General features: G+C 45.2%; 1 protein-coding gene across 12 annotated transcripts in view; it reads right to left on the minus strand.

The window, feature by feature from the left end:
• The window catches only part of BCAS3 (BCAS3 microtubule associated cell migration factor), a 303,942-nt gene that overhangs the window by 149,130 nt on the left and 132,373 nt on the right, over nucleotides 1-22,439 (minus strand). Inside the window, exon 24 of one of the 12 annotated variants that reach the window (XM_064729253.1) lies at nucleotides 10,822-11,839. The exons of the other annotated variants lie outside the window; for them this stretch is intronic. Coding sequence (XP_064585323.1) covers nucleotides 11,823-11,839 — 17 coding nt within the window. The 3' untranslated portion in view covers nucleotides 10,822-11,822. Of the gene's footprint in view, nucleotides 1-10,821; nucleotides 11,840-22,439 lie in introns of those variants that run through there. 12 annotated transcript variants of the gene reach the window in all.

Raw genomic sequence — 22,439 nt, forward strand, 5'->3', positions numbered from 1 at the left:
CTGGGAGGCTGCACTCAGAGCCTGCATAAAACCTCAGCAGTGTCTCTGTCTGCAAAGGCAGATGCTCCTCCAGGGAATGCAAGATTGTCCTCTGCTTCCATCAAGGCCCATAAAAAAGCAATTGTCAGTAAAGTTGCTCAAAATTATGTATGTTCTGGGAGTGCTGCAGCAAGTATTTTTAAAGCAGCATGTTTAATTCTGAGCAGCTCTGTATGAAACATGGTAAAAGGCAGCAATAAATCACCAGCATCCAAACTGCCTCTGTGGTGCAGGAGGAGCAGTTCATCCAGTCTGCAATTCTGTTTGCATCAAAGTAATAACACATTTGCAAAGTGATCAATCGGATTAAATTTAGAGGAAAATGTGTTTTTTACCCAAACAGCGCTTGTCAGAACACTTCCAAGCTAGAACATAATAAGATTTTACTCCAATATGCAATGCTCCATATTATACATATATATATAATAAATTCATGTCACTGTAATGTACCTAATTATATAAGGTCATTTCTTATAGAAAAGCACAGGTATAAAAGTTTGATGCCAGAACAGTCTGGCTGTTTATTAATTTACTATTGCAGATGAGAAACCCTCCTCTGGCTGTTACAGGGATGGATGCAATGCACTCCTGCCTTCCAGAAAAGCAAGCTGCCAGCTTACAAACATTACCCAGGCTGCAGAATGCCAGGCTGGGGCACCCCAAGGCTCAGCCCTTGCCAGGGCTGTGCTGGAGCCTCCTCTGCCTCTCCCAGCACTGCCCTGAGCTCACCTGTTTCCCTGGAGACCAGCATTTGCAATCAGGGCTATAAATGCTATAAATACACACAGTAATTGGGCATCTTTGCAAGCAAACCTTCCAAGCCATTTGCCATCTCAGGAATGTTTTAACTTTTGGCTAGAGAATGATTTTGGTTGAAAAATATGAATGCAGCCTTCAGATGGGCTCAGAGCTGCAGTGAGGGGAAAGTGATCCCTGGACAGGTCACCACTGCTGCCAGGGAATGGAGAATTTTATCAATGAATCCAGACTTTGCTGCCTGTTCTCCCACTAGGAAAAAGAGCTTAATATCACTGTGAATCACTATAAAATATGAAACAGAGATTAAAAACTTATTTCTCACAACCTACTGCTAATGGGCAAGGAAAGGCCCTCAAACATCAGCTGATGCTGAAGGATCTGAGCCAGCAGCAGCTCCAAACCTCTGCCTGCTTTGTCAGCTCCTTGCAAAGGCTGCAGGATTTACACAGTTCCTTTTGCCAAGTCCTGGTGGAGGTCTACCAGCATTCAGAGAAGTCATTTACACTTTGTTGGGCTCAGATTATCCACACAGTTCCTACTGACTAAACAGGGAGGTGCAGCTTGTCTGCTAAATAATAAATAATTTATTTTCTGCATAGGTCAGCCTGGACAGGACATGGTCCAGTGGAAAGTGTCAGGAGTAGAATTAGATGAGCTTTAAGGTCCCCTCCAATCCAAACCAGTGCAGAATTCTGTGATTTGTTGCTTCCAAGGCAACCAAAACAAACTGGAAAGATGCAGAGGTGTGTGCGCACACAGATGCAGTAACAATACCTTCTAACTCCAGCAGATTCTCTGTCATATCCTTTAATTTTATTTATTCTTCCATCTTATCATGTGAAGGTTTCAAGATCCTTTCAAATACTGGTTGTAAATCATGAAATAGTATCTTCAGTAAAATGCCCAATTTTAGGCTATGATTGAAGATACCCGTTTACATCAGTGGAATTTCAACTTTGCCAAGCACTGAGCACTTCTCCAGCCAGGAAAAAGGAATTTCTTTTGCACATAGCACTTCACTAAAACTTTGGCAGGTTGGGCATTATTGACCAGAGAAACAGAAGATTGATATTTAGTTCTTACTGACCCTTAACATCTGACTGGCACAGTGGTAAATCAAATAAAATTTCATGCTGAAAACTAAAGTTTCAGGTGCACAGTTAAATACAGCCTGGCAGGGGAGAACAGAGCTTCCTTCCCCTGGCTGCCTCTTGGAGCAGGCAGAATTTTCAGCAGGTTCCATCAGATCCACGTTTGGTACCTTGGCACAAACCTGCTTACAAGGTACAGGGACTGATGTCTGCTTTCAGGCCTTGATCCTGCTCCAAAAATTCATATTCCCAAGGAAAAGCACCCCAGTAAATAAATATTGAGACACACTATTAAAAACCCCAGTCACTGTTTTCCTGCAGAGTGCACTGGGGAGAACTCAAGACCCTCAACTGTGCAGGGGCAGAGATGAAGTCTCCCCTCACGGGACAGTTTTAGTGCCAGGAGGGGAGTGGGGCTTTTTAACCCTGCTTGGGGCTGGATTTAATTCCAGAATTTCAACCTTTCCCTTGCATTGCAGGCTGGAATTGGGAGTTCTGGCAGAAGGGGGTTTTGGGGAGTGTATTTTAGGAAGAACAAAGGGAAGCAACTTCAATACAGCCTTCTGTGCAGGCAGAATTGGTTTTTGTAAGAACAATATTCCTCTGACAAGGACGTGTAAGTGTCTGCTCTCATCTAACACAAAGCCCTTTTGAAGTAGGTGGTTTGGGTGCCAGTGCTGGTGCTCCTGACACACAAGAAAGGGTGGCTGAATGCAGCAAAAGCTTCGTCTGATCTGCATCACTTTGAACCATAAAAGCAGCAAGAGGGGAAACAGAGGGGAAGGCAAGTGCTTAATCCTGGACAGCGACTTTCTTTAAATCTCCTCCAGTGCCCAATTAACTGCAGCAAACCTGCCCTGCCACAGCACTGGGTGCTGCTGCAAAAGGACCACTGAGGCTGCAAACACACGTAAATGAGAAGTTTGTCTAGAATTTAGCCAGCATTTCTTAAGTGGTCACTTTTATTTCTGTAGCGTTGGCACTGCTGAGATGTCAGCACAGAGGAGCAGCCATCACTCACCCTGGTATTTATGAAGAATTCATGGGGACACCTCTGCAGACACTCTGGCATCATTCTGAAGCACCATGAATTCCACAATCATCTTTTGGGAAGAGTTGGGAACTTTGTTTCCAGTACATTAAGAATGAATGTGGGGTTTTTTTGGACATTCAAGTTTCTTTTCTACTGTACATCCTTGAGTCCATCCTTACAGACTATATCTCTGTCAAAGAGGCCACTGAGCAGCTCAGAAATAAGAATCCAGGAGATTTATTGAATTCTGGCCCAGCTGAGAAGAGTTGCTGAGATCTGCTGAAGTATCACATCCCCTAACACTGAATTTCTCCAAAAGGATCTCAGACCAAGCCATCCCAGTTCTGGATGATCTGAAGAGCTCCTGCAGATGGAGCACACACAGAATCCCACTTTGCTGAACACAGCTCCATCCCAGAATTAGCAAATTCTTTTTAAACACTTTCCATGTGATTATGCCTAATGAATAAACAAACACACATTTACGATGGGGAGATGTCACGGTTCAAAAAAGCAACACAACATCTTTCAGCTACCCTTTCTCAAAGCCCTAATAAGCCTGTGCATAAATCAAACCCTTCCTTGCTTGGATAGACTCTCACTGAGACGTGCCCATGGTGCTAATTCAGAGCAGAAAACACTCTTATTCCAGGCCACTGCAGTGAAGTGACATTTACCTAATGCAGCTATAAATTTCCTGATAATTAGTGGGCAGCTGATGGTGATGCAAACTGACTAGTGCAGCAATGCCAGTCTCAAACTAGCTCTCCAACACCCACAAGTTAATCAGATTTAAACCCAAAAATTCCCCAAATTCTGACTGGTGCAGTGGCTCAGGGACAAAGGCTGGTGCCACCGAGCTCCCACCAGTGCTGTGATCTCTTCATGGTGCAGACACTGCCATAACGAGGTGGAGCTCCCCTGAACACTCCATTTCTCACATCAAACAGCTCACATGACTTTTCACTTAGCCACAAGTAATCAGCATTTCCTGAATTCTGCATGATTGTGGAGCAAATGTAGATTAGTTCACTTGGAATTAAAATAATGGAATTTGGAGGGGTACAAAACGGTGCTTTCAAAAATAACTTGCAAAAGCCACTTCTAAAATTTCACAGCCAGGTTTGAAAGCTTCTGATGCCAAGCTGGATTTTCAAAGTTAAGGTGAGCAATTAAAAAAAGTTTAAAAATAAAAGTTAAGGAATCTGGCATCAAATCACACAACCTTTCACTCATCATGAAGTGCACACTCTGCAGTGCTGCTTCACTCTTTGTCTCTACCCTAAAAAATAATTCAGTTGGACAAAAATATATTAAGAAGCCTTAATTTTAGTTTTCTTTTCCCAGCATTTACATTCTAATACTTTGGAAGTATCAGAATTAGAATCAGACTAAAGAGCAGCCTTAGATGCACAGTGAGTTTATTTAACTCTGCAAGAACTACCATGAAAGCTCAAGTAGCTTCTCAGACAGAGAGAAAACACAGACCCATCCTTTAAAATACTTTCTCAAAACAGTCTTTGACCTTTTGGGTGCATCATGAACGAGGCCAGTCAATCAGAGAAAACCCTTCTCCCTGTTTTTTTTTTTTCTTGGATGAACTGTTCCTTTATCACACTATTTTAGGAAGAAAAAAAACCTTTTGGCATGATAGGTCAGAATGTTGTTCTAAAGCAAAGCACGAGCTAAAATTTCATGAGAAAGTTAATTAACATTTGGAAAATACCCTGAAATTCTCCCTGAATGCAAAGGGCCATGCACATCTGTCACTGGTCAGAAGCGTCCAGCTCTGCATTGATTCCCAAAGGAGGGAACAAGGAGTGCTGGCACAGCTGGCACAGCTGGAGGGGGGCACAGCTCCCAGCCCTGGCGTGCAGCAGGCTCAGCTGAGATGCAGGATCACACTTTGCACCTTCCCAGCTGCACTTTGGGCTTTGTTTTCCTGTTTTGGATAACCAAGCTCAGGGAGGACGCATGGACAGGTCCAAGCGGAGCATCCCGGGCTGGGAATTGAAGCCTTGAAGAAGCCAGGGAGGAAACTCTGCTCAACTTTCCAGCCAGCCCCAAACTGGAGGGGATGTGGAAGAGCTCCAGGACAGGGCAGCCCCTCAGGGGGACTCAGAGGTGAGACCCCACAGGACAAGGGCAAAGTGCTGCCCCTCCCCAGCTGCTCCTGCTGAGGAGCCACAGCCCAGGCCCTGCTGCTCTGAGGAACTCCTGCACCTCTCACAGCTCCTCCCTGCATCCACAGCATCCTCACACCAGCACCAACCGACAGCAAAGTGCCTGCAGAGATCAGGATGGGTTTTAACAGACCCATCCAGTCCCTGCATGAGGAATGCACAGACCAATAAAGGCAGGGCACATTTTTCCACATACTCAGCTTTTACTTCATACACTAATTATAGCCCAGGCTGGTCTTTAAAAGTGGAAAAAACCACAGAATTAAAACCAAAAATACTACAATAGGGTGAAATAATTGCATTTATTTTTGTTCTGAATTCCTGATTAATAGAAGTGTCAGACCATGCAGAACCTACCAATGTGCTTTTGAGACTTGTCTCTGGTTACACGGCCAACACTAGATAGGAACTTTCTGACCTCTCTGATTTAAAGCCTGGTTTGTAAGCATTACTTTTTGTCATTCTTTTTCCTTATTAAAAAGGGCAGTGTGGAAAAAAGATGATTAAAGATATCAAACAAACACCAAACCTCCTGTGAACGGACTGTTGGAAAATAAAGTACGATTTAATGACGTGAGAAATTAGATGAAACTGTCAAGTTTAAAGAATCTTAAAATGGTTAACAGGTCAAAACATAAAAACTTCTTTATGTATAGACTGAATATAAAGGGAACATGGTAAGTATCTGCCAAGGGTTAATTGCAACCCTGCATGAAAAGCAGTTAACAAGTGAGAGTTAGAACACCCAGGAGGAAAAGAAAAATTTTTCCAGTGCCATGAGAAATAAACAACAAGGGGGAAATATTTCCTTTGGCCACTGTTACCTCCTCTCCAAAAGCTCAGAGGAGCAGTGGGAATGCCAGGGCCTGGTTTGCTCTTGACTCCCTCTGAAACATTTGTCTTCATTACCACTCTTTTTAATCAGGGCTCCTTCATGAGTGTTTCTGCGGGGCCCCCAGGGGCGGCTCCGCGCTGCGATAAATCAGCGGCCGCACCGCAAGGCACTAATCAGCACTCTCAGGGAAAGAACAACACTCAGCGCCGACCACGAAAGGCTTGCAGCAACCTGAGGGCTCGCTGGCCTCCAGGAAGGAGGGCCCACATCAAAATCATCAGCCACTGAACCATCCCTACCTCCTAGGCTCAGCACGACTTGCACTTGGAGATATTATTGAAAAGCGTCCTGCGCGCAAATTGCTCTCGCTGGGTAAAGGGACTTTCTTGATAAAGCTCTCACCCCTTGAGCTTGGTTCCTCCGACTCAGTGGATTGTACTTGTGCCTCCTGCTAGAAAGCATTCAGAGAAACAAACTTGGTAATGGATACCTTGTGCTGCCGTCCTAACATATCTAGAGGGAAAAAAATCAGTGTACAATGAACTGAAAGAGGAGGAAAAGGAAATGGATAGAAGATAACACATTCCCAAGGCACCTCATGTATTACTGCAATGGAAAAAGAAAATATTTCGTCCATTTCTTTTGTTTTCAAAGGTTATTTATAAACACAACCAAACAGATGTCATCTCAAAAGGAAAATATCTGCATAGGTTATCTGTGCTCACACCCATCCCCCTGGATCCAATTCCTCTAAAACTCCTGCATGATGTTCCAACTGCAGAAACAATTGATATTTCAATAGCTCTTATTATTCCTTAAAAGTGTCCAAGTCCCCCACGCTGCATCAGTGCTTGCCAAGGACACCACAGAAAAAGCTGAAGGCACACCCAAGCCCTTGTGCCTCCCCCAGCTGCCAGCGCCTCTGAGAAATAACCCTGAGCTGTAAAGCTGAGCACTGGCACCCAAATTAGCAAACTAAGCATCCTCCCATCCAAGGGCTCTTGAACAAAAATCCCAGAGCAAGCTTTTCCAAAACCACAACTGCAGCCATCCATGGGTTTGGTTTCTTTTCCCTGTTAAGGCTCATCTCTATGGTACCTGGAAATCTGGCCCATGGAGATAAAGAGATTGTGGAAAGATCACAGTAAAAAAAAGAATCTTCCACTGTTCCTACTTCCAAAGTTCAAGAAGGTCCAGGAATCACATCCCTGCAGTGAGCTGACTCCAGCACTGAAATTCAGGCTAATGTAGGAAAATCTCCAGTCCTAAACCAACAAACCAGAATTATTTACTGTTGTCTACTTTCTTTTCTTTTTGGGCTGTACAAACTGCAGGATGGATTCCCTTTGAGCTGAGGGTCTCTGTGAGGGTATCAAAAAGCCTCCTCATGACTCTGAGTGGCAGCACCTTGGGCCTGACCTCTGCCAAACTGTTCCCAAACCCAGAGAGCACCACTGGGACAGAGCAGCCTCTGACTGCAGGTTTAATCCTGAGCACCAAAAAGGGAAGGAGAGAGAGAGACAACCTTTGCTGTGAACTCGTCGTGAACTTCTGCAGAGTTGTGGGCTCACACTCAGGTTTATTACCATGAGCAAGATAAAATATTTACCGTGTTAATTAAAATACAAGTAAATAATCTAATTCTGCTTGTTGATGAATAGTAATTTGAATTTTGGAGTTATCTAAGTAGCTATTTTCAGATCACTGAAAGGAGCATAGAGTATTCAGTTAAGGGGACACACTGTGCTCCAAAGTCCAATCTTTTGAGCACTATAAATAGGTGGTTTAGGAAAGTTAGGGCCGGGTTCTATTAGAGGAGCTGCTAAACCAGAGCGTGGAATGCAGCAAAAATATTCCCTGCACCAAGAGTGCTCCTTACTTCAAAGAATTCAATATACCCCAGCACTCCCTTCCCAGAGATGAAAATCGTCATTTGAACTTGTCTGGTCCCACTCCACTTAAATGATCCTTTAATTTCCTTTCTGATCCCGAGCCCTCAGGTGCCCGGGGTCGCATGAGGAGTTCACAGCTCCTCTGCTGAGCTCCTGATCCTCTCCCCAGCAGCCCTTTCCTGTCTCGCTGTGCCTTGCGTGCTCCGCGTCAGCTGCCAGCCCCAATCCCCCTCCTGGAACGCCCCTTCCCCCTCCAGCCCGGGCCTGACGTCCGGAACTGACTTAGGAAGTGCTCTAATGGTTACCAAATTTTTGGGAACTGCCTCAGCTTTTGGGAGCTGAACATGTGTTCAGGGCAGGCAGCATCCACCGGCACCACTTGACCTCACGGCAGCCCTCGACTTGCTGATTTTTCTTTTCCTTTTTTTTTTTTTTTTGTTCTTTTATCCCCCCCCCTCTCTCTCCTTGAAAAAACAAGAAAACTTTTACCAGATAACACATGATGTAAATGCAAAATTATGTTGTGAAATGACTGCAAACATGCTGTTTTCCAGATGTCTGACGAGACAGTAAAGAACCAGCACAAAGAAGGGTCAACGCTTTCCGTCAGAGACTCTGCTGGGTTCCACGTGAAAAAAAACAAACCCCAAACCCCAACATTCAGATCTCATCAATTCAAGGGGCTCCGCACAGCTGACAAGCTATTTAGGCTTTAAAAAATAAAACGTGAGCTTGCTCTGTCATCTGCCAAATTTCACTCCATCCATAGGTGGTTAAAAGCCATTTGACTGTTAACATTCTATGGATTTCCTAAAGCCATTATTGCCTCAAATGCAGGAGACTGCCTGGGAATCCCTGCTCCTGGGAAAAGCTATCTGAGGTAAGCAGGGCTGCACCCTCTGCTTGCTTATAAACACAAATCTCCCTGCACTAGCCCAGAACTTTGCAGGAGAAAACGATCAAAAAGAGTTGGAAGAAGAGATGAAAGAGCAGAGCAGCTGCCAGGCACTTCCCCTCATCCCCACCATGCCAAGAATGCCTGACTATTGCCACAAGGAGAAACAGCTTTTGTTCTCATCCCAGCTGATGCCAGAGGCACAGACACATCACCCTGGCAAGCTGGGACCAGGGGCCATCTCTGCATCCACCCATCAGCACTGGCAGGGCTGCAATTCCATTTCTTTCCAGCTCTGCTTCCTCTCCCAGGACACAAACCTGTCCTGTTGGGCCAGGCCATCAGCAGCAGGGATTATAAAATTCTTGCTACTCTTTTCTTCTCTCCCTTTTTCCACTCAAGCAAATTTTACGGAGTACACAACTTGTGACAGGCTGGGTGATGCTTTTTACAGAAATTCAACAAATTAATCTTGAATTCCAGCACGTTTCTACACAGGAAAACACCAACCATAATTCACAGACAGCTGTGCCAAAGTGGAAGCTGCAGTTCCAGACCCACTCATTTATTAGTGTGGGATCCACCCTGTGCAGAATCACTTTGGACACCTTTTAGAGACACATGGTCATGAATGACCTGGGATGTCTGCGTGGTGCCTGCAGCTCAGTGAGGCCAGGCTGCTGCTCTGAACAGCCCCTGAGCAGCTCCAGCTGCATCCCCGAGGTTCTGGGAGCAAGGAAAGGCATCCCCTGAGATCCCCTACACGAGGACACCACGGCGTGATTCCAGTGAGTTATGGTTTGTCTTTATGTGAAAGCAACACCACTGAAAACATTTGAACTGCAGACAGAGCATCTGTGGATGTCTCTGAAACTCCTGGTTCTGTTCTAGATGCACTCATCAATTCCCCTGCAGACAAACCCCAAGCCCACAATGAATTCATTCACTGCACTCAGCAGCCAGCAGTAGCCAGTAGTTGGCAGCACGGTCCCTCCACCTCAGCCACAAGCCTTGGGGAAATCTCCCCTGGCTGGCAGGAATCTGCATCTGACAGTATTTCAGGAACATATTTGTTCTCCCTCCCTGCAGTAATCAGGATAAAAAGTTCCTGTGCTCTGCCTGCCTCTCTGACAAAGCAGGATGTTCCTCTTCCAGGAGACTCTGACACACAAGGAGCTGGATTTCCCTGTGTTACTGAACCAATAAAATCCACAGCTTGTCTTTCTCTGTGTTATTACAGCACTAAAATATTGCAGGAATTGAAATATGTACTTAATTTTATTTACAGTGAAGGAAATCATTCATTTGGTTGTGAAAGAGTTAATAAGGAAGAAAATCACACACAGTGCGTGTTAAAGGTTAGAGGAATAATCAGTCATTTGAAAAACACTACATAAACATTTTTCCGGATGCAATTTTCAGTCCAAGGATACATTTCCCAGTAGAAATCAGCAGCTAAAAAGGAAATCATTTAGTCTCCATAAGTGCCAAATTGTATCCTGATTTTTCCTGGTCTGGCTCAACTTTCAAAACTAGTGGTTCAACTTCTGCAATCTTTCACCCAATGACTATATAAACACATCCTTATAAGACAGACATAATCCTTGGGTGGGCCAATTTATGTTGGATTATGAAAATACTTAAAGTACAGAATCGTATAATGACTGTTGTCCTTTGGTTTCCACTGAAAGGAAAAAATCCCCTCCAACACAGACAGTGTCTGCTCCTTGCAAGGGCTCTCCACGACACTCGTCTCTGGCAACTGTGTCAACATCTCCTGAAAGTGATTAGGTACCACTCCATTTATTATTTAGTTATCACAAGCTCTGTTTTAATGACACCTAATGTGACGTGTATCTATTTTGAGCTTTCACGTGCAAAAGGAAAAGGAAAATAATCCCTGGCAAATTGTCTGCACATCAGCGTGGTGAGTCCCTGCTGCACAAGGGGAGGGGGCAAGTTGTTCCCCACCCCAGGCAGAAAAACAGTTCTCACTCTCAGAAATCCTCTGGCTACTCTGTTTGGTTAAAGGTTATATAAATAGTAGCTTTAAGAAGGATAAAACAATCTCCATACAAAGCAAACATATTCATTGGTAATTTATTGCTGCCTGATGCACATATACACATACCCAAGTATAGATGTTAAATCCAAAAAATTATCTGTTCCTGCCTGCTTGTGCTTTCAGCGATGGAACTGAGGAACAATGGAAACTTTTCTTCTTCGTGGAAAGGTAAATTCTGTTTTTTCACTTCCCCTCTGAAACTCTAGAGTTTTTACAGGCAACTACAAAAGTCAGCGTGTTAAAGCCAACAGTATCCCATCTTCAACACTTCCATGTGGTAGAACAAAACTTTCCTTTCCCTCCAATGTATAAAGTTATGTGAAAGAAGACATTTTTTTCAAGTCTACAGAGAGTAAAGAATAAATTATAGTGATAAGATCTGGAAAAGTTTGGTTGGAAGTTAAGAGATTTTCACATCTGTGTCTACACATCCATGCCTTGGGAATAATGTATCTCGAGTACCAGTCACATAAAAATGCAAGAAATTGTTCCTCTCTCAAAGGCAGCCAAATCATTCATTGTACTCATGTCTACACTTTGACTGGTAGCTTCCAGCAGAGATCTGAGCTAGCAAACTCCAAGGTTTCCCCTGATTTCAAACCCTGCCTGTTTAACGTGTGGCTGCATTAAAAAATACATAATTAGTAACATATACACAGCTTAATTCACCATGGCATTATTCCCTCTTTGAGCTGGAATAAGTTAATTTATTCATGCTGTTCCAACATAAACTGAGTGATAGTGCAGGGGCTGTGCCTGTAACACCCTGAGCCTGATTTATACCCCTGTGACCATCCTTCCCTTGTTTCCGAGGGCTTTGGGATTCTCTGCTTTTCCAGGCAGATTCTCTCACTGTGCTGGGAATGACAGTCCAGTGTGGTGTCAGCCAGGCTGAGAAATTGCTGCTCATTTATTGACACAAACGTGGCACAGCCTTTCATGCCTGGTGCAGAACACTTGGGTGCATCCCACGGCAGGAACAGGAGGATTGAGCTGTTTGAAATGCTCCTCAAAGCTTTCCTGAGCCAGCTCAGGATGGGGGAACAGCTGAAAATAAAGCAAAATTATTTTGCCTGTATGGGCATTGCCCCCTGCCCAGTACAGCTGCTCAGGTAACATGATGCACACCTTGACACACATTCCACAGCTTTATTTCCATAAAGAATAAAATTATTTCAGCCATCAAGACTCCAATGCTTTCCTCTGGCTGTCTTGTATACTGTATGATTTATTTACACAGATTATATGATGAACCTCTAATTCACAGATATTAATATTAATTAACAAATACCTCATACTCCAGAGAACACACACTGAGATCCTCCTACAATGAAATATAAGTACCTCAGATGCTCACTTTATCCTAATTTTTGACAGGGCAAAACATCCCAACAGGTTCAGCAGGGTAAAATTGCATCAGGCACACTAAGAAATGCCCCAGCAGCTCTTTGAGGCACAAAAGAAAAGTTTTTGTTCAAAATCAAGAATTTCTGGCTGACATATTTCACGTTCCTTTTGGATTTAAAACACCCTGCTCTGAAAGCCACCATTATTTCCAAGTGAAGAAAGAAAAGGGAATTTGCCCCATTTCTCCCCACTCCTCACTCTGCTATTGTCCCCTGTATCTATTTCCAGGAAGCCAGATTCATTAGGGTTAATCTGCCTACTAAATGAATAAACAAAGGATTTCTCTGTCACTGAGGGGCCAGGTGAGCTGATATCATCTTCTAACCCAGAAAATCACCCACAAAAATACAGAGCAGGAAATTACCTGCTGCAATCCCACACCTGGGATCATTTGGCAAGTGCCTTAGAAATGTTGAGTAGATGACTGAAATCAAACTAATTATGTGGGGGTTTTTTTTAATGCAGATCTTCTATCAGGAGGGAAAAAAAGGCCTTTCTGAAAATGTGATGTAAAAAGGTCTCAAATGTCTTGGTTTACCTCACTTAGTAAAAATGCAGAGAACTTCCCTGGATGAAAATGTTACAGGATTTGTGTAATTAAAATATTCTGCCTCCTCCCAATGACAGTCACCTCTGGCTGTCCCCAGCAGTGCCCATGCTGCACAAACAGCCAGGTTTACAAATTGCTGCTGTAAGAATCTAATGAAAGATTAGATAATCTTTCTGAAAGATACTGAAATAAGGAAGATACTGAAATTAGAATTTCATGGAGCTGAGATAAATACAATTTCTAACACACAACATCCACCTGCCCAGGGAACTCCTCACCCAGACCCAGCTCCAGGAGCTGTCAGCTCTCACATTTCTGGTGGGGGTCCCAACTTTGGGATTTGACACCTGAAGGAGGAGTGGAGATCTGGAAAAGGTTCAGATTTTACTTTCCAGATCTTGTGGAAAAATAAATCAAACCATGGGATGGTCTGGGTGGGAAAGGACCTTCAACATCATCAATCCCATGGGCAGGAACATCTCTCACTACCCCAGATTGCTCCAAACCCTGGACCTGGGACACTCCCAGGGATGGGGCAGCCACTTCTCCAGGCAAACCCTGACAGGCACCAGGAGTAGGAAGAGAGCTTGGGGGAATTTACCAAAAAACTCCAAATATGAGGCAGGAACAAGAATTCCCTCAATGCAGGGTGTGAGCTGGGCATGTGTTAGAGCAGAAAAGGAGCCAACACAGGGATTAAGAATACAGAAAACACCATAACAAAAGTGAAGATGTGTTCAGCTGTGACTGGAGGCAAGAAAATCTGAGGAAAAATGAAACAAAACTGGGAGAGGTCCCAAGTTGCAAAGAAAAAAGGCACAGCTGGGTAGAAACACAGGCACAAAGCCCAAAATTCAGAGCTTGGCAATGCTATGGAGGAAGAAAGGGCAGGATTTGAAGCTTTGGGCTGAATGCTGCTCCCAAAATTACCCAGCAAAGTGCTCCCTTCCCTCCTGCAAACATGGATTCCATTTGATGTTCCTTCTACAGCAAGCAAGAAGAGATAAATTAAAGCTGAGAACCTCGAGAGGGCTTTGATCCTATTGCCTGCAAATATGTATAAGGATATTTTCTCCAGACATACTCGTGCTATATATGGGAACCAAATGCTGACTAATCATACAAAGCCTCTGGTGCCTGAGCACAGCTGGGATCTGCACAGACCACTGCCACAAGGGCCCAGGAAAATGGGGAAAACCAAGAAATTGCTGAGAAAGAGGAGAAAATGGTGATCAAAGGCACTGGAGGCCCCTTTGGATAAGAGGGAGAGTTTCAGGCTGCTGAGCTTTAAGATCCAATTGACACATTTATTCTTGTATTACTGAAATTCAACAGGCCCAGTCATGATTACCCCTTTTCCAAGAGAAAAATGATCCTATCTGAGACCTGCTGACTCAGGACAGCAGCAATGGGATGCAAAAGGCTGAATTTTGGTTTATTGGTCCATAGACAGCACCAGCTGGCAGGGATGGAGCTGTTTATCAGGACATGGCCTCATGTCCCAGGCACAGACAGGGATGGGATGGGGACAGAAGCTCAGATGTGGCATTGTCACTGTGCTGATGGCCAAGACACAATCAGAGCTTCAGATCTTGAGTGTGCTGAGGAAATGGGGTTTCATTTCTCTAGGTACTCCTTATCCTCTGAAGTGGGAGAAACACCAACTCAAAGAGCAGCATCAATTCTTGCCTTTCACTTAAAGTGCTCATCAGCGTGGCATAGCTAATTAATGCTTTCAATAGGTGTTAAAAATTCCTGGGCTGCAAGGCAGTGAATGCATTATGAGCAGGCAAAGGCAAGTGGCTCCAGTTTAGAGGCACAAAGGTGAGATAATGGCCTTCCACATCACTGAACTGTCAAGCTCATTTAGCACAAAGCCTGGCATCTGGAGATTTCAAATCATACAGCCGTTTAAAAATATATAGAATGTTAAATTAAATGACAAACACGGGACATGTCACCTTTTACAGGCAGAAATGTAAAACCAAAGCATATGTTCTCCAACTGGATTTGCTTCAGGATCAGCAATATTTTCGTAACCTCATTAGTTTTCTTGACTTGGTTTTAAACATGCAAGGATGGATGTACAAATAAGTTACAGGTCCTCCACGTGACATCCTCAATTATAAGTCAATCTTTACCAGCAAAGTAAATTAAGAACTGGAAGTTTAACTCTTGTGGAAGGTGAAGACAATGAGGGAAAATATCTGCAAGCTGTTAGGGATGAAACTCCGTGTAAATCCAAGAGATGAGTGCAAATACCCCAGTTTCAAAGCTACATTTACAATGTGCCTCTGTGTGTGTCAAACTGGCCCGGGGCTCAGAGGCAGCAATGGCCCCAAGCTCTGGCTGTGTGACAGAGCCCAGGCTGTGGCTGGCTCCTCACAGGGCAGCTCTGGCTGTCATCGTGTCCTGTCACCTCTCTGGTGGCAGTGCCACACCAGGGCAGCTCTGTGGGGCGAGGGGAAGGTGACAAACCCCAGTTCCCTGCACCATTGGGTATCTCTGCATGGTGCTGCCTGGCACAGCCCAGCTCCATGATCCCCTGGCAAAGGAGGCATCCCTCACCTGTCCCTGGCACAGGGGACACCCTCACCTGTGCCCCATGCCAATTCCATGTCCCCTGGCACAGGGGACACCCTCACCTGTGCCCCATGCCAATCCCATGTCCCCTGGCACAGGGGACACCCTCACCTGTGCCCCATGCCAATTCCATGTCCCCTGGCACAGGGGACACCCTCACCTGTGCCCCATGCCAATTCCATGTCCCCTGACCAAGGGGACACCCTCACCTGTCCCCCATGCCAATCCCATGTCCCCTGGCCAGGGGACACCTCACCTGTCCCCAGCCAATCCATGTCCCCTGGCCAGGGGACACCCTCACCTGTGCCCCATGCCATTCCATGTCCCCTCGGCCCACAGGTGGACAACCCCTCACCTGTCCCCCATGCCAATCCATGCCCCCCCCTCCTTCCCTGGCACAGGGGACACCCTCACCTGTCCCCCATGCCAATCCCATGTCCCCTGGCCAAGGGGACACCCTCACCTGTCCCCCATGCCAATTCCATGTCCCCTGGCACAGGGGACGCCCCTCACCTGTCCCCTGGCACATGTACACCCTCACCTGTCCCTGCCCGCCATGTCCCTCCCGGCCGGGACCCCCCTCTACCTGTCCCCTGCCAATCCTCACTGGTTATAGGCCAGAAGGGCAATAAATCTGTCCCCCATGCCAATGCCATGTCCCCTGGCCAAGGGGACACCCTCACCTGTCCCCCATGCCAATTCCATGTCCCCTCACCTGTCCCTGTCCCCGCTCCCTGTCCCTCCCCGAGCCGTGACCCGCGCGGGCGCTCTCCCTTCACGCCTTGCACAATCCCTCACTCAAGGGTTATTAAAAGGCCAGAACTGGGCCAATAAAGCTGATTTTATTTGTTCCTGCACAGCAGTGGGGGAGTGCTGCCTGCTGATGGCACTGAACAAACCATGGCACCCCCAGTCTGAGCTCCCTGTCAGCTCCTGCTGGAGCAGCTGTGAGTTTATCAGAGCAGTGCTGGAAATGGTCACATCAGGCAGAGCTGGTGCCCTTCCACTTCTCCTCTTCAGCCCCAGCAAAAACCATTTTACAGCATGGGGAATATTTGATATACCACCTAATGATCACCAATTAATAATCTCACTGAGCCCTGATCACCTTTAAACTGTGCATCCTCCCAGGACCTTCCTCTGCAGGAACCAGCACAAACCAACTGCAGCATAATTTAATTTTTTTTTTTTTGGTCAGGCAGATTCACAAAGTTTCAGTCACGTTCCATTGGAGAGAAAGGAAAAAAGCATGAGCCAAACTTTGAAATTAAATCATGAAATAGTGAAGCACTGCTGGCAGTTCAGCTTACTGGGCATCAAAGTTTAAACTTTGCTTTCAACCTCAGTTTTCCAAACACGCTGTCACTCACCATAATATGGGTTAAAAATAAGAGAAAGCAAAGATGAAATGTAAATGATTTAAATGCATGCATATGTTCTTTTGTAAAATGCATAATGCAGCTGCAAGATTTTTCCTCATATTTTGGACACAAATCAAGGGGGAAATGGTTCACTTACAATACAGTGAATTTTTTATCTAACTTCAGTGCTAAGATGCAGCTCCCTGCAAGCATTTCTCTCTATACTGAGTGTTGCTTTGCTTTTATTTGGGTTTTTTCCCTGGAGTTTAAATACTAATATCAAAACCAAAAGACTACCAGAGCACTTTTTGCTTCTCCAAATTCTTTCACACCAACTTTCTGCTTGTTATAAATCCACCAGCAACACAAAAACTTTGCAGATGATCTACGGCCATTTCTCACATCTTACATTCAATCATAAGTAAAATCATCCTTATTTTTAAAAAATATTTTAAGTGATGGGCAAGAAGTAGAGTACTCAGTGGATTGCTCAGTAAATAACAGAGGCAGGGAATGGGAGCAGGGACAGGAGCCCCTGATTGTCACCATCCTCCTCCTCAGCTGCTCTGGGGTGCAAGGAGAGTCCTGGAGCTCCCACCCTCAGCTCTGGGGTTTTTATTCCTGCTTGGACAGCCCAGCTGGGATGTGCTCGTCCCAAAGGGAACGTGGTGACCATCAGGAGCTCCTTTCCCTGCTCTCTGCAGCAGGCACTTGCTGGCACCAGCTTTGGCTTTCAGAGCTCTCCAGGCAGAGCTGGAGCAGTCACCAGCACCCAGTTCAGCCTGGCTTGTAATAAAAAGTGAAAGTTCAAAGCAATGCAAGCAGCAGATAAAGAACTATTAAAATCTGGCTGGGGTGATGCCAGGGATGGAGTCCAAGGCAGGGGAGGAGCCACAGCCCCAAGCCAATGGCTGTCCCACAGTGGGGGATAATTAAGGAAAACAAAATATTTTCCATCTGTTTCTTTACCCCTGACGTCACCGAGGCAATAAAATATATACACAAGTGAGCACCAACAGGCTGTATTTCAACCTAAATATAAATATTTATTCCCAGCAGAGAACATCTTTACTCCAGTGAGTAGCCAGGGTGAGGAGGCTGTGATTGGAGCACCCTCAAGGTATTAAACTGCACCTTGGAGTAGATGAAATGCCTGGCTCACTTATCATGCCAAATAGCTCAGTTTTATGTGTCACATCCCCAAATCCACACTTCTGCTCACTCATCCTTATCACACTCTAATGGACACCTGCTAAAACCTGCTCCTTTTGGATTAACAGTGGTGAAAATAAGTGCTTATGCTGATATTACATTAAAAATTACAGCAGGAGGAAGCTGAGAGACAAAAGGAAGGGTCTGCAGAGCCGTGAGGACAAGGGCTGATGTTCTGAACCCCTCCTGAGAAGAGGGCAGGACAAGCTGCAGGATCTCAAAAGGATCAGAACCAGAATCCTGAAACCATTAACATCTAACAGAGACTGCAGGCCAAAGTGGCTACAAGAAATAATGAGGCATATTTAGATGTTTTCAAAGCAAACATGGGAAATGGTGAGCAAATACTTTGAAAGATAAAGCCTAATTAATGAAATCACTAAATAAAAATGTCTCTATTATAAACTGATCACAAATAAAGCTTTCCCTGAAACAATACTCCCTCCAAAACTCAAACACTCTTTTAATTTGCACATCCATTTTAAGGCCATTTCAAGCAGTCTAGATTATTAGATGAGCTTAGAATATGTTACAAGCTTATAAAAATATAAAGATTTGCAAAATGCCTTATTTAAGCAGTGGAGGAAAAGAGCAGAAATGTCAATGCACACGCTGCCTGCAAATACCAGTGGTGTGTTATTTCTGTGCAATCTCTCAAAACACAAGTACAGACACTGAGGTTTCTGGATCTCTTGTAAGTTTAACAGTAGCTGGGAGCTCTTAGATCTCCAGCTATAATAAATATTGTATCCTACAGGAGCCCGTCGGGAATCTCAGCTCATGTGTTGCTCCACAGAAGATTGTGGTGTCAGATATGATTAGAATCAACACTTCCCACTTCTTCAGAGCTTTAAAGCTACCTACACACAGCATTAACAAAGACAATTAAGGGGCACATCAGAATCTCATATTAATAATGAGTTTTTGTTAACTAGCACAAAACGCCCATGATAACAAGATTATTGTTTCCCCCCTAAATAAACCCATGGCATTTCTGTGCTCACACCATGCTCCAGCCCAGTGCAACTGTTCAGCTGATGTGAACTGAAGGTGCCTTCCCCAACTGGAAGGTGGAGGCTCACACTTGAGCAGTGAGACACTGCAGGGGCTGCACTAATGGAGCCTGAACACACGTCAGGCAGCTTGTGTGACACAGGAACAACTGTCTGGGACCATTACCAGGGCCCTGGGGCCACGCTGCAACTCATCCTGCTGGGGAAGGAAAACCCCATCCCCTGGATTTTAACCATGCTGGGGAGGGCACAGCTCACCCAGAGAGCTGGGACACAACACAGGAACTGCTGGGCCAAAAATCACCTGGGACAGGTGAACAGGGACAGCAGCACCCCAGGAACCTCACCTGCTTAAAGCCAAATCCCACCCAACACAACAGGGCCTAGGAATTGCTGAGTTTTGATTTTCATCCCCACCACTGGAATCAGATGCACACAGCAGTGGTTTTGAAGCTGATACAGGCTTGGTTTGAAATGCAACCATCTCAGAAGAGATGAACTGCTTCAATCACTGCCAGACTGCTCAGCTGTAGCACAGGCACACTGGGATGAGGAGACTCCTCTGTCCCTCGCAGGGCAAAGCTGCCCCACATCACCACACTGTGCTGGGGGGAGTGAGCTGCCACCTCCAGAACTGACTAAACCACCCACAATCATCACAGGCTGGAAAATTAAATCAGCATCTAATGATTCTGCTGCCTTTCACTGACTGCTGCCATGCCTGTCCTCTCCAGTGTACTTCTCCTGCCTCCAGAAAACACCCACCAGCGTTTGCAGACATTAATGCTGCTCCATGGGCCCCTGCAGCTGAGTCTTTTCCCAGTCCAGGCAGAGATCCAGCAGCAAGTGCCCCATCAGTAGTGTCAGGTCATTTCAATTTCTCCTCACATCTCCCCAGTCTATAGGGCATGGCTGTTTGCAGATGTAATCATGAACACTGCACTGGCATCTTGGAGCCTGGTGGAGTCACTTCTGTCTTAAGGCTCTCTTCAAAAATCATCAGATAACATTTTCTCAAATTAGATGAAATAAATCAAGTTGAAAACATTCTAAGTACCAGGATTCTGCATTATGCAGCTCATGCACACACACACTTAGCAAGGCAGATGAGCTGGATGGGGAGAGCAGGAGCACATGTGAGGAAACAAAGATACCTGAGATATCCCACATGCTGTCACCAGGCAGGGAATAATGCAGAAAATGTTATGCAAATAGGTAACATAATAAGCATTTTAAATAGATACATTAACAGGATCAGCACAGAAGTTATTCCAGGAAGGAAACATAACTTAAACTCATGTAAATTCAGGCCGACAGGACGAGTAACACAAACCAAGCAGTGCTGGGTTGGCTTTTCTGTGTTCCTGAACAGGTGATGCCCCCTAAGAGCAGCTTGTTCTCTGCCCATTATTAAAACCTCTCAATTACTGTGAAGAACAGCCCAGGGGCCAAAGCCCTTTCCTTGCCTTCAAAGCTCAGCATTATCCTCTGCAGCCCCGAGTGCAATCTCTATCTGCCACAACAAACCACCTTTATCCCAGGCAGGTAATTACAGGTTCAGGTCAAGGGCTGCAGCCGGATCCATTTCATGGCAGGGAGCTCGGCAGCCCTGACACCCGAGCCCTGCCTCAGCCTGGCATTCATTGCCCGTGGCAGCAGGGACAGCCTGGGAATTCACAGCGCTGGTGACTTCATCTGCCAGCTGCATTCACACATCTTTACTACCTGAATAACTGAGCTGCGCTGCTCCCAGGCAGCACTTTGTGCTCTACAGCGTTTGGGAATAAATATTTGATTGTGCATACAACAGAAAGGAGCTCAGATGGTTTAAGGTGTGATGGCAGAAGTGTTTCTTAAACTCCAAGTGAGAGCATTGCTGGACAGTAAAAGTTTGTCCCGTGGTCTGTGCCTCACAGGTGTGGTGATGAACAATAAAAGGACAACTCCCTCCCCTACAAAGCCCCAGTCAATTCTTCTGTTCATTAAACCCTCTGCAGGCAGAACTCCCTGTCCATGACCAGCCAGTCACACACAAAAGAGAGGGAAGTACTAAATTACAAGCTGATTTTAAGTGGGCATTGATTGAAGTAACCAGAAGAGAGCTTAGTGTTGTCAGAGTTTCATACAACAGTAATAAACAATCTTCATTAAAAAATGATGTGTGCATCCCCCTGCAGCACAGCACTCACCAGGTTTCAGCTGAGAACATTAAGGTTCCCCCCACCCCACACACAATTAATGAGCAAAAGAATCCTCAGGATCTTTTCCTTCTACAAATTAATTTTATTCATTAAATAATGCCATTCACTGAAATCCTTCCCACTCAATTTCTGCATTTATTCTAGGCAAGAAAGAAACAGATTTATGATTCTATTCTGTGACCTCCTCCCAGCAGGAAAGGAAGAGGTTGATGCAGAAAAACAGATTAGACAATTCCTCTATCAATGTTCTCATCCTGCACTAGCAATGCAACCAAATCATTACTTGGCTGATGGGTAAGTGTGCAAAAGCTCTTTGTGTGAGGGAACAAACAAGGCTTTCCACAGACAGACACAGAGATGCAGCCACTTCTGTGAAATGAGCAGGGCTGAGTCACTGAGCACACCTGAGGACCTGAGCCCACACCTGGGTGCAGCTGAAGGGGAACACTCAGACCAGCAACTGCTGCAAAACCCTTTCCTGGAGCTTTTCCAGCTCTGCAAGCTCAGAATTTACTGTACAGATACCCTAACCTGCCCACACCCCTAATTTCTGCATCTGTCATTATTCAGAGAGCCCCACCAGGTCTGTTTTTTCAGATATGCCACACATATCATGTATGTCATCTCCACAGGTCACAGAATGAAAATTCAGGAGGTGCTGGTAGGTGTGGGTGTGTGAAGATGTGACCTTCAGCCGCAGCATCACCTGCACGCTTTAAGGTTCCTGTTTAATTTCTGGGCTCATAAATAGAACCTGACCCACTCAGGCTTAACCCAAAGCCAAGCCCAGAGCCCGAGCACACCTTTGGGGAGGAAGGACAGACAGACAGACAGACAGACACCCTCTGCCTGCTGCACACAGTGAGCAGCTCCTGCCTGTGCAGTGGTTCTGCTGCTGCATTATCACCAAAACCTTCCTGCTTTACAGAGATTTAAACTCACTCTTGTCCCCCTTTAACATTTCCAACTCCAATCTGGAGCAGCATCTGGAATTCCAGTGCATTTCATCCTTCAGGGTACATTCTCTGTGATGCATATGACTCAAATATGTGCACTGAGGGACAAGTGTCCAGTTGCTTCAGGTGACTGAATTTTTGCAAACTTTTCTTGAAAAAAATAAACCAGAGAAGAGTCTTGGGAGAATTTTGAGTTGAGAGAACCAAACTGTAATATACATATTTAAAATATATCCAAGTAACCTTTACAGATTCAGCCTTGAGAATGCCACTGTAAATTTTCATTATTGATAACAGCATTAGAGTTTTGCACTTTCTAAATTAAGACTTTTCTAAGTGATCCTACGAGATTGTCCTTAGCACA

Source organism: Zonotrichia leucophrys, chromosome 19, assembly GCF_028769735.1.
Source record: "Zonotrichia leucophrys gambelii isolate GWCS_2022_RI chromosome 19, RI_Zleu_2.0, whole genome shotgun sequence".
Lineage (NCBI taxonomy): Eukaryota > Metazoa > Chordata > Aves > Passeriformes > Passerellidae > Zonotrichia > Zonotrichia leucophrys.